General features: G+C 37.7%; 1 protein-coding gene across 1 annotated transcript in view; it reads left to right on the forward strand.

Moving 5' to 3' along the window:
- TRERF1 (transcriptional regulating factor 1) overlaps positions 1 to 13,157 on the forward strand; it is a 20,591-nt gene that overhangs the window by 3,821 nt on the left and 3,613 nt on the right. Inside the window, exons 3-13 of the mRNA XM_029283926.1 lie at positions 787 to 940; positions 1,564 to 1,815; positions 3,523 to 3,567; positions 4,353 to 4,722; positions 5,801 to 5,867; positions 6,765 to 6,904; positions 9,263 to 9,366; positions 9,870 to 9,945; positions 10,095 to 10,183; positions 10,923 to 11,036; positions 12,249 to 12,449. Coding sequence (XP_029139759.1) covers positions 787 to 940; positions 1,564 to 1,815; positions 3,523 to 3,567; positions 4,353 to 4,722; positions 5,801 to 5,867; positions 6,765 to 6,904; positions 9,263 to 9,366; positions 9,870 to 9,945; positions 10,095 to 10,183; positions 10,923 to 11,036; positions 12,249 to 12,449 — 1,612 coding nt within the window. The remainder of the gene's footprint in view (positions 1 to 786; positions 941 to 1,563; positions 1,816 to 3,522; positions 3,568 to 4,352; positions 4,723 to 5,800; positions 5,868 to 6,764; positions 6,905 to 9,262; positions 9,367 to 9,869; positions 9,946 to 10,094; positions 10,184 to 10,922; positions 11,037 to 12,248; positions 12,450 to 13,157) is intronic.

Raw genomic sequence — 13,157 nt, forward strand, 5'->3', positions numbered from 1 at the left:
GGGAGTACTCACCTCGACCCCTTCTCCCGGGGCACAAGGTTCCAAGCCGCTGAACAGCTGATGTCCGCTGTTCAGGCTGGCTCTGACGCCTTCCCAAGCGGACGGCTCCAAAAGAGCCGCCATCGGCGTGCCGTCCCACCGGAAGTCAGGTTTGTTCTATATCTAATCATTTAAGTATTCTAGGTCAAAGCCTATCTGGCACCTTTCACAGAAGCCACCTATTCTGATGGACTGAGTAATACATGAAGAGTGTTCCTATATTTTCAATATGATCCTGTTTATAATTACTCCAGTATCTCTCTTAGTGGGAATTATTTCCCAAGGATAAAACTTTAATCTTGTTGTGTCTTCTCTGCGTTTTGAGAACACTGCTCTGAATATTTAACCTGATATTCTTTCAATATTTATACCTGTAATAAATTAAAGTCCTGTTTGTATATCCATTTACCTTAACTTTGGTTTTGTTGACTTTTCAGCAAAGGCAATAGTACATTTCTGCAGAAGTGAAACTTGATCTTCTTAATAGTTATTGAGCCCTTCCAGAAAATACTTCCAGTAATGGTTTTAGTATAATATGTGACAGCAAGAACTGTAAGAATTAGGGGATGGCTGAATGAATTGTGATTATTTTGTTTTGGCATTTTATTGGATTCAACCATTTGATCATGCATCAAATGCTGCTGAGGTTTCAGAGTTCTTTTCCCCCCTGTTGTGTGTATATTAATTATAATGTATCTAGGAGCATTCTTTCTAAATCAGCATCTTGTTCTCTGTCTCTTGTAACAGCAATGCTTGTGATAAAGAAACATATATTGAAAGACCTGAATCAAAGAGCAAACTGACATGCTCTGTATGTTTCAAAGAGTTTAAAAGTTTACCAGCTCTAAATGGTCACATGAGGTCTCATGGAGGGATACGGGCATCTCCTATCTTCAGACAGGTATCACTGCTTGTGTATTTCTTTTTGAATATTTGGTCATCCCCTTTTGTAAAATTTGCTGCTTGCTTAACTATGTCTTTCTTTAAAAAAATATTCTCAAGCTTGCTATTGTCAAAAAAAAATGTCTTTTTCCAGCTTTGTTCCAAGTGTATTAATTCTCCATTGTTGTTGATCTGTTAACTGATGTTATATATAAGAAAAGAACTACATCTGGGCATAGGCTTTGGCTGACCTCCAGTTGAACAGGGTTCCTCACTGAGTATACTTCAATATCCTCTTTATTGGTCGAACAGTTTTTAAGTACAAGAATTTTTTCAATACAACTTTGTTTTTTCTGTTTCTTTCTGCCCAGTTTTCTTGTGTTCCTTTTGGACACAGGTTTCCAGTGAGGATATGTTTTCTAAAGGAGGAATCATGTTAAATTTTTTGCAGCAACAATACTTGAGACTGACTCATTTATTCCAAGGTAGCAGGAAATTACTCTAATCCCTGATAATAGTTCTTTTAAAATGGGTCTTTTAAAATGCCCTAAAATTCCCTGATGTTCATGCTGCCTATAAGTATTCTAGTGATCCATCCAGGCATTTGAAGTTGTGGGTGAAAGCCTTTAATTGTCTGTACAGGAGGATGGGGAGAACCTGCCACAGCAGCACCAGCAGGAACAGCTGCCCTCTGAAGCGGATAGCTTTGCGCCTATCGTCATGCCTGTGTCTGTCCCTGTAAAGGTTCTGTCGCCTGAGCCCAACAAGCAGGCCAGAGATGGCTGTGCCCCGGTCAAAGACAAGCCTGTCTCAGATGATGAGATGCCTGTCCTTGTGAGGATGATCTGTTCTCCTGCACATTCCCCTAACGCCATCAGCCCAAGTACCTCTTCTGTGAGTGTTCTCTTCTTGCCACTAACTGCCATAGGAGCCTAATAAATCCCTTTGCGTTACACCAGGGGTAGTCAACCTTGGCTCTTTTATGACTCGTGGACTTCAACTCCCAGAATTCCTGAGCCAGCTAAGCTGGCTCAGGAATTCTGGGAGTTGAAGTCCACGAGTCATAAAAGAGCCAAGGTTGACTACCCCTGCGTTACACCAATGCTTAAGGACTTCTCCAATTATTTCAAAGTCAGTGTTAATTATTCTTCTATAATGGTCCAAATTTTTCAAACACAATAGAAAACAACAAAGGGATTTGTTATCTTTAATGTTCTTTGTGCTTGCTTATTTTACTGTTGCAGCTGGCTGAGAGCCAGTTTGTTTTCTTCTTGAAATTGGTCTACTTGTGTGTTTGTGTGCATGCCCGTGCGCCCATGTATTTTGCCAGAGATTGTTTCCAGAGAATAAGTATTGTAAAAGGCTTGAGACTGATGCTTTCTTTTCCTCAGATAAGCATCACTTTTTCTTCAATAAATTACAGTTACAACTGTCTGCTGTCTTAAGTTTAAAATTTGTGTCATGAGGCATGCAAGTCCAGCATTTGCTACTTAAGATGGTGAAACTTAAGCAGCCCTGACCTTTGCCTTGGATCTCCCATGCCAGTCAGCTGCCAGTTTAAAATTTCCATTTGGGTACTCTGAGGGATTATGGAAATTTCATATTAGTAATTGCCCATAAAGGGCTTATCTTTATTGGTAAAGACCCTCTTGTGCATGGACTTCGTTCTGATAGCTTGGTTCTGATATCACACAAGTTTATCCAGAATTACATCATTCATTCCATCCTGCCTTAAGCATAGTCTTTTCTAGATTAGAAAGCAGTACAGTTTTATTGAATCCAGAAGAACAATTAAATAATCTCACAGAAGCAGAAATAATAATGCGTGATCTTGTCTACCATTGCGGGTTTTTTTCTTCATAATTCTTCTTTGGGAAACCGACGGGGAAGTGCAGTCTGAAACACTAGGAACAGACAGCAGAGGGTCTTTAAATTCTCTGCCCTTCCTAGAAGTGTTTACCCTGGCGAGTGTTTACCAGATCTCCAGTGCATTGGTTCTCTCCTTTTTTTGTTATGTAATTGAATAGCAGCTTCAGAGAGTAGTTTGGAAAGACACCTGTAAGGGGAAGGTCCTTTTGCACTACTTTCCTAAGAAAATTGAGCATGCACTCCAGGAAAGGACAGTTGTGGGGAATGATCTGAGAAGGAGCAACTCCTCCCCAGTATTAGATTCCATTAGGCCAACGTCTGACTTCCTAATGCAACTGCTTTTAAAATTGTAGGACAACTTTTTAACAGATTTTCTGGATCATACTTCACTTAAATAATGATTGATCATTATTTCTTGAAAATTAAATGGTGCCTTTGTCCAATCACCCTGTAAATTTGTTGTTTTATTTTTTATGTGTAAAGAGTTTTAGAAATACAATTTCACAACAACTAAAATATGGGTAATAGTAAAAAAAATAATTGCAGTCTATTAACAAAATAAACAGGAAGCAAAATCTGCAGCACTTATTTTTAAAAAGTGACATAAATGTAAATACAGGAAGTCATGCATCAGTAAGAAAGGCCTGACTACTTTTAATAATGAAAGTTTATTACAAAACTAAACCAGGGGATGAAGCTGTACAAGTTTAATAATAGTTTTATATTTTTCAGGCTGTGCTGATGTACCCAAAGAGTGGATCCCAGGTCAGCAGAAAGGTCTCTGGTTTACCACTGTCCATGCTAAGTTTAATTTGGTGAATGTGTCTCACCAACTGAAAAAATCACTCCCTCAATATATCATGAAAAAACTAGGACAAGATGGGAGGAATGTTATTATATTTTATTTATTTACTACTGTTGTATCCTGCCTTCTGCTAAGATGTAGGATCACTCCTTATTTTATCTTTGTAATCTTATGGTGCTAGTTGGGTCTGAGAGAAAGAGATTGCCTTAAATCATCCATAGTTAGGTCGGGATGTAGATTCCTAATCCAAAATTCCTAATCCAAAATTATTAAAGGTTTTCATGGTGGATTCATTAAAAAGAGGGGCAAGGATTAAAATGCAGCAGTGAAAATAAATAAATGTGACATTCCTATCAATGCCTCCCTTAGTAAATAGCAACTTAAAGACGGCTATTTAAAAGTTAAGCAATCTAGTCTTTTGAGTCAGGAAGTTCCATCATGAAGATAAAGCCATTCTCGAAGGTCTTTGTTCCCGTCACTGGTCTTCATACAGTTCTGGCATAAAAAAGTCCTCTCCAAAGGATCTTAAAATGCTGGCAGACTGTCATGAGAGGAATTAATTTAATTCCCAAATTCCTCTTTAAGCCCGATTCCCAATAGTAAAACGAGTAGATGTATTGCTCTGTTGAAGTCAGAATACAGCACCTGTAAGTTGAATCTTGAAAGATTCATTGTTTAGTCCACGTTTTCACGTTTCACTGAAAAATTGTATGATTGAATACACTCACTATTAAAATAACAACTTTTGTATTTTCAGGATCACAATAGAAAGCACCACCAAAGTATCACCAACTCTGAAGAAAATATCAAACCTTTTCAAGACAAGAAAAAATACCGTCACAGACCCGAACCACTCTTCATACCACCTCCCTCCTTCAGTCTCAGTGCATCTCTCTTAGGGGCTACTCTGTACCAAAGCCAACTTCGCTCTCCTCGTGTCTTAGGAGACCTTCTAATTGACAGGACTCATAATCCCCCACCTTATACACCACCTCCTATGCTTAGCCCCATACGGCAAGGATCTGGACTCTTCAGCAGCGTCATCATATCTTCTCATGGTATATCTCATCCCCAGCTGCCCCTTACTCCTCTGACACCCACTCCCCGGATTCTCCTCTGTCAATCTAGTAAGTATGTTGTATTGTAGTATAGATGTTGGTCACATAAGAACTAACAGTTTTATTCACTCGTGAATGATGATAATGTTGGCTTAAATTTATTCTGTTTGTACTTATAGTGTTCCTGCACATCTAGATATAATTACTTTGTTTCAGATGGGTTCAAGAAGAAATGCAGAGAATCAATGTATGCTGATTTGAGCTACTTCCTTTATCTCTAAAATGTGGCCCAGAAATTCCAGTCATAGCGGTCCTTGTTTAGTGACCACAATTCAGTCATTAAGCAAAGTGGTTGCTCAGTGAAACTGTGACTGTACTTATAAACTTACTTTAGCTTTGCTTTGCTTTGCTTTACAGACCTGTGAAGGTCATAAATGGAATGGTAGGTAATTAAGTTACTTTTTCAACACCGTGGACTTTCCATTTTTACTGGAATCTGTTGATGCAAAGAACCATGTCCTTGAAACTAGCAAATTTGACAGCATTGCTACACCACATGGAAACATTTTTTTTTAATTTCATCACTGCAGATACAAAAAATTTGCTTGCACTCTTGAATAATTGTCTTGGGAGTGTAAAAGGAAATAGTCTTACAAAGTAGCATACCATGCGAGGATCCTGTTAGTAATTGTTTTCAAAACAGTGTGGAAAGCATACAGTATGTAAAGGTACAATTAAATGTAAAAAGTAGATTTTATATGATCTGTTGGTCTGTTTAATAACGTAGTCTTTTTGGATTGGTACTGGCTCCCCAGAGTGACCTTCCAAACTCCCAACCCTTTCCAGTTATGGAGGAAAAGTCACAGTATCCCTAGCCAGGCCTTGACTCCACATATTTGGAGGGTATTTGATTGACAAATACCTTCATTAGAGCAGTTTTCTTATGACCTGATGACATTTCTTTCAAAACGGTGCCGAAAGGTCAACTGTATATAAATGGGTGCTCTATTATTAGGATGAGAAATATTCTTTATTTAGATATAATGTTGTTTTCTGTAAAGAAAGAAGGCAGATTTCAGAAACCTGGTTAGTTAGCAAAGACAGAAAAGGAAACCTGCTGAAAATTATATTATCATTTTTCTTGCAGATAGTATTGCTGGAAACAGTGTTCCTGTGACCCCAAGACCTGGAGAACAGACTATTGATATTGAACCGTAAGTCTTTTGTAGAGAGATGTAATATCCATGCAACACAAATGTTTTGGTTGGGGAGGGGGAGAGTGTGTGTTTCTTTTTAAAAAATGGTTGAGATATAAATCATTCCTGTGAGTCTTTCAGGTATTCCTGCATGTGCATCAAGACCTCTTATCTTGTTTATGCTCAACTTGTTACATTGGTAGTTACTTTTAAATGGTTTTCAGAGCAACATATTTAAGTATTATAAAAGTGCAGTCCTGAATTAAACCATGAACTATGACCTCAGATGTTGGTCATCAGTGGCATATTGGGAAATGAGAGCTCAACCTGGCTCTGGGTCCTCATTTTACTGACCTCAGAAGGATGGAAGGCTGAGTCAACCTTGAGCCCGCAGAGTCAGCCTGCAATACTGCATTCTAACCACTGTGCCACTACAGCAATTGGTTGTTCCAGAGGGCAGATACCATGGCAAACAGCCTCATCTCTTAGGACCTGTCAGATGGAACTCTTTTGTACATGGGACCTACAACATTTCTCCTGCCAGACTTAATGGGGCAGGTAAATGTAATCAGGAAGAGGTGGTCCTTCAAATAAGTCATATTGTTCATTCACGATCAGAAGGTGATGCCCTTGACAGACTGTTTTCCTGGATCCTTTTTGGATGGTTTTGATGAAGAACACAGTATGTCGTCTATTCAGCTTGATTCTGTAAGGAAACAAACCACTTTATATGAAGTTTCTGCTTCACTTCTGCTTTCTGCCTTAATGTGTTTTTTGCTATACAAGTGACATTTTTTCCCTGCCATTATTTTCTTCCTAAGTCCTTCTCTTTAGGCTTCTCTGAGGAGGAAGACTTAGGAAGGCTCTGCAGTAGACTTCCATTTTTAATGCTTTAAATATTTTTATTTCTTTGAGGTGTATCAACATTGGCTCAAGTTTCCAGGCAAATATCCCTGAACTTAAAGATATAGCATTGGTGGAAAAGGAGGATCACAAAGCAACTTTAGTTTGGAAACCATGGCCAGAACTGGAGGACAAAACATTTGAACAAAGAGGTACTATATTTTTATACTACCTACAAGAGTGAATTTTTGCTTTGCTATGTTTTATATATATCTCCACCGACTCACCAAGATTACTTTGGGTAGTTAATAGGGATTAATCCCAACTCATAGTTTGAAATAAAAAAATGAGTATTTTCAGAATTGCTGTCTCTTCGTTTTAAAATTTTAGATTTTTAGATTTTCTTCGTACTTTACTGCAAAAAACAGACTTGAATCAAGTCTATGTTCAGTAGATTCTACTGTTAAAGAATGGGAGAAAATAACAGTTTACTCTGATCTCCTCCTACACTCATAATTTCTGGTGGTTAATGTCAGACACCAGAGGAGGAAAGAGAATCAAGGAAAAATGGTTTATTTATCCATTTGCTTTAGAAACAAGTTTCTGTTAGATCCATCTCAAACAGAAAAGACCCTTGGATACTTGGACCTGACACATAATATAACATAAAAATCTCCATTGTACATTGAATCCTACATTGTTTATGTAAATTCTTCATTGGGCTGTCCTTGTACTCCATAAATTAGTTTTCTTCAAAAGACTCTATTCACTAAGAAATAAGTTCTGTGAAATAATTTCTATACAGTTTTCTTGAAGTCTTTACATCTACATCCCTTGCAATATTTTGTAATGGGAATTAACACTCATTTTCACACATGCTGTTGTGTACATATTCATACATACAGAGAAATACATAGGAATAAATAAAAAGAAGGTACAAAAAGAAAAAGAATCTCTTACAGATCTCTTGAAGTGGTATAAATCACAAAAATGCTAATTTCCCCTTTAGCCTGTTTTAAGAACTGTGTGAGAAAACAACAGACTTTATTTGCTTGACCTTCTTTTTCATTTTAATATAAATGTATTGGTTCCCTGATAATTAAGTTAACTGTATGTATTTTTAAAAACTGATATACCACAGGACAATAGAATTCATAATTATATAGCAGTGCACAAAATGTGTGTGGGTTTTTTATTTGTGAGGTCTGCATCCTTGCTTTAAAATTATTACAAATGCTTCAGAAAGCTTCCAGGTTCCATTTTAGCTCTTCTGGCTTAGGAATATGACTCTCTTATCCTCTTGCCTTCATACACAAATCTACTTCACAAACTGCACATTTCTACTATGTATGCTTTCTTGGTTTATCATTCGACTTGGCTGATTTGTAGTGTGACAATTAATTGCTTTCCTAAACTGGTACTTAATCTTAAAATCATACTATATAAGAAGGGAGCTGAGAATCATCAGTCCTCAGTGCAGAAATCCAACACCAGAACATCCCTGGCAGGTGACCATTCATCTTTTGTTTAAACATCTCCAACAAAGGAGACTTCACAATTTCAATGAGGAATGTGTTTCATATCCAGCATAAGTCTGAAAGCTCAGAAGACTAAACCTCTGGTCCCGGTGACCAACCCAGATTGGTTCTTGATCTTTCCATCCATCTAAAACTCAGAATGCCTGTGCTGCCCAGTCTGAAAATGGCCCATGGGAGGCAATCATGACTGCACTAATCATTAGGAAATATTTTCTGATTCTTGCCAAAATCTGCTTTCTTGTAATCCTTTGGGATTTTCTGTCCTATCTTCTGGAACAATTCTGAACCATTCTGTCTGCCTCCTACATGACAGCCAACAGTTGAAACTAGCTGCCCTACCTCCCCATTCTTTTTCCAACTGGGTGTCTTTCCAACAGATGTACCTTTATTTAATTGCCCTTTGCTGCAAGTTGGGAAGCACCGGTGTAAACAAGGAACTTATAACTTCTTTTACATCTTGTTCAATCTTCTGCTATTTTGATACTTGATCTATTTCACCATTACCTGATTTTGTTTTTATTTTTAAAAAGTAATATTTTCCACATATGTTCATCTACCCCTTTTAAGCCGATTAATGCTGTTCCAAGGATGTGTATTTCTGCATTTGAGGTGATTAAGTGGAGTGTGTGAATGTTTTGGCTTTCCATGCTTACATTAAATCCAGGGGGCAACATTCAAAGGGAACCCTTCCCATTTTCAGATTGCAATGCATGGACAACCTGTAAACTTCAGGGTGATATTCAATGGAAAAGTGTCCTTCACGCACCTCCCCACCTCCCCCCAACAACAAAGCAAATTAAAAACCACCACAGGGAAAATTTCAAAAGAATAGAAAAACAATCACATCTGGAGGAGGAGAAATCTCAGCAAGTAATTAAAATAAACTACCTCCTATTGTGCCCCAGCTGTATTAAAATAGGAACTCATACTTGTTAGAATTAGTCTTTACATTGGCTTTATGCATTTTTCTTAATGTTGCTGCACTCAGCAGCTGAATTGTTTAACAAAATTAATTTTGTTTTCTTATTACAGTGACCAATCTCTTAAATATGTGCTGCTCGAGCATATTAACTGGTGGAGGAACCAACATAGAATATGGTTTGCATTCTCTCTTTGAAGCTAAAGGGAATATTATGGTAGGTTACAGAACATGTTAAAAATAGTAACAGATTTCGTGAAGTAATTGGACAGAAAGAAAATGTTTGAATAACTAATTGTGAAATAGTCTCCCTTGCCATTAATGAGATTTTTCTTTCTTTAGTGCAACTTCTGAATAATTTCTAATAGGGTGCTTTATTTTAAAAACCCACATCCAGTTTTTTTTTAAAGTCTATGGCTGCAAATGTCTAGTAACTAATACAATATCTAATGTTTTATGTTCACTCAGAAATAAATTCCAGTTCCATTCCATTCCAAGCTGTTCAAAGGACTGCAACTTAAGCAAGAAACAACCTAGGTCAACAAGTCACTGCATAAATGAGTCCAGCAAGGGCTCTGCAGTCTTAAAATGCAGCGTATCATAGGCAAAGTACATTGGAAAATTGGAAATGTATTAACTGTTATTAAAAGAATAGGTATAATTCTAATAATTGCAAACCACATACAATCCTGATTTGCTTTGTCTCTGTTAATATTGCAGGCTGCTCTGGAGATGCTGCTCCTTTTGAAACCAAAAAGAGCAAAATCACATCCTCTAGCCAATTATCATTATGCTGGTAAGTCTAAAACAGGTTTGTAAAGAGAGCCTGCCAGTTCCACATGGGAGCTTTTATCAGGACAGGTGCTGTTGGCTGAGCACTGAGAAAGAAAGTCACTCATTTGATAGTAAAAATGTAATGCTTCTCACCTGTTCCATTTACTTCAGGTTCAGACCAGTGGACACCATTTGAAAGAAAATCGTTCAGTAAAGCACTGGCAACATATGGCAAAGATTTCATTTTTGTACAAAAAGTGGTGAGCTGTTCCTCTCTCTTGTTTTCATGGCATTTTTGATCTTCTGGATACCACTTATTTATTCGCTAGACCAGTGGCCCGCAACCTTTTGGGCACCAGGGACCACTTCCATGGAGAAAGGTTTTTCCTTGGACTGGAGGGGCCGTGGTTTTGCATGCTGCCTGCATCCCGTGGATGGGGCTTTGCTTGTTTGCACGGCCCAGTTGCTGGCATGCCATGGACCGGTGCCAGTCCATGGACCAGGGGTTGGGGATCTCTGCATTAGACTAATTCCAGCAGGCATGGTTTATAAATGAAAGTCTGTATGTTTAAATTTAGAACAAATAAGAATTTGTTCTTATTTTTAAAACACATGACAGTTTGATCATAAATTAATTCTATGAATTGGAGTGAAATACTGTATATATCAGATTGTGAAGACTGGGTTCTAGTCTCCTGCTTATCTTTGAAGTTCACTGTTTGATTTTCAACAATTTACTCTCTGTCAAAGTTTAAAGTTTAATCTGTTTCAAAAGAGGAATTTGCCCGTGTTTAAAATGATTTAACCCTCACGCATCTTAGTAAGATCCAAAACCAAGTTTACATTTTTGGTACTGCTTCAAAGTTTTGAAATTGTGATAAAGTATACAGTATTAATGAATATATCTGAGAATTATTTGCAGTGAGTGTGCTGCATATTAATGTTGTACGTTAGCTGATAATGTGTTGATGCAGAATCTGAATTATTGTATGATTATAGGTGAAGTCTAAGACAGTCGCGCAGTGTGTTGAATACTATTATACGTGGAAGAAAATCATGCATTTAGGACGACGGCACAGAACTCGGCAGGCAGAAGTAAAAACTGAATGCCCAGTAAGCCTCACTTCCTTTAGTTTTGAAGTACATAAAATTGCATTCTCCAGATATTGATATTAATATATTTGATTATTAGTTCTCTCACTTGTGAGAAGAAACATTTCAGTAAGATAGTTTTATATATATATATAGTCCATGCTACAAGAATGTAGATTATTTTATTCTAAAATATTGATTGCAGCTCTTAGCAAGCACCACAGTAGTATAGAGCTTTTCTGTGTATAGAGATTGGTGTTACTGCTTCTAGTTTCTAAATTCCCAACATTTTCTTGGGAGAGCCATACTTGCATGATAGACTGCCTTATATATCCAGAAGAAACCTGTAACCTCTAGTTTTATAGAATCAGGAAGCAACTGATATGAAATAATTCTATTTAAGAGCCATTGCCAATTGGAATAGTATTAAGATATATGAATAAGAAATTGAATTTCCTATAAAGCAGCTTACCTTGATTCTTCCAGTGCAGAGAAGTTACCTTTCTATATAACATAGAGGTTTTAGAGCAATAAAAGGAACTTGAAAGTACCTCGCCATATTTAATTACTCTGAATAATACATTCTGTGAGGAATAATGATGTCAATTAATTTTCTCTCTAATTAAATATAGTTTTCGAACCCGTTCTCACACCTCCAAAACAGATTTTAAAAAAATCAGAGCTGGAGAAGATTTGTCTTTATTTAGTAATTAATAATATTAGATCTACCTGTTGGACTTGAAACAAAGTACAGGTAGTTCTTGACTCTGAGTCCACAACTGAGCCCAAAATTTATGTTGCTAAACAAGACAGTTGTTAAGTGAGTTTTGCCCCATTTTATAACTTTTCTTGCCACAGTTGTTAAGCGAATCACTGCAGTTATTAAGTTAGTAACACAATTGTTAAATGAATCTGGCTTCCTCATTGACTTTGCTTGTCAGAAGGTTGAAAAAGGTGATCACATGAACCTGGGATATGGCAACCATCATAAATATGAGTCAGTTGCCAAGCATATGAATTTTGATCACATGACCATGGGGATGCTACAAAGGTCATAAGTGTGAAAAGCGGTCACGTGTCACTTAATTTTGAACCGTCGCTAAAACGAACTGTTGTAAGTCAAGATTACCTGTAGGTACATGTGAGCTACTTCAATCCTTTACAATTTCCTTGTATAGGCAGAGTTTCTTATACAGTTATTCCACTATCACCTAGCATGTCTTTGAATTTTAGACAAGTGGTGAAGATGAGGAGATGGAAGGTGAAGAGCAAACTGAGGAAGAAAAAGCATCTGTAAAAGAAGAGGATACAGAAATTCAGAATTCCCCTGACCCACCATCTATTGCTGTTGCATCACCCATTAACTCACCCTCTCTGCAAAGCCTTGGTCTACCTGCGACTTCTTTTATCTGTGAAATGCCAGACTGTGGGGCTGTAAGTGCAATTTTAATACATCAATGCACACATAAAGTCACAAAAGAAAAAGACCTATAAATAGAAATGAATCAACTGTGGCTAAAGAAAACAGTGATAGCACAAATAGTAATAGGTGCCTTGGATGCAATCCCAAAACATCTGGAGTACCAGTTGAACACCATGGGCATTGACAAAATCACCATCAGTCAATTAACAAAAGTCAGCTTTTCTTGGAGCAGCTTACATACTGCAATGATAAATATAATGCCATCATCTGCCTATCCTAGGTCCTTGGGAAAGGCTTGATAAGTAGATAAAATTGCCAAATCTGGACTAAACATTTGGTTGACTGCAACTAATCGTTGTTGTTAATTGTTGTTAATTGCGAAGTCATGTCCAACCCATCGCGATCCCATGGACAACGTTCCTCCAGGTCTTCCTGTCCTCTACCATCTTCTGTAGTCCATTTAAGTTCATGCCTACTGCTTCAGTGACTCCATCCAGCCACCTCATTCTCTGTCGTCCCATTCTTCTATTGCCCTCAATCTTTCCCAGCATTAGGCTCTTCTCCAGTGAGTCCTTCCTTCTCATTAGGTGGCCAAAGTATTTGAGTTTCAACTTCAGGATCTGGCCTTCTAAAGAGCAGTCGGGGTTGATCTCTTCTAGGACTGACCGGTTTGAACGCCTTGCAGTCCAAGGGACTCGCAGGAGTCTTCTCCAGCACCA

This window comes from Protobothrops mucrosquamatus, unplaced genomic scaffold (genome assembly GCF_001527695.2).
Source record: "Protobothrops mucrosquamatus isolate PMUCROS unplaced genomic scaffold, P.Mucros_1.0 scaffold285, whole genome shotgun sequence".
Lineage (NCBI taxonomy): Eukaryota > Metazoa > Chordata > Lepidosauria > Squamata > Viperidae > Protobothrops > Protobothrops mucrosquamatus.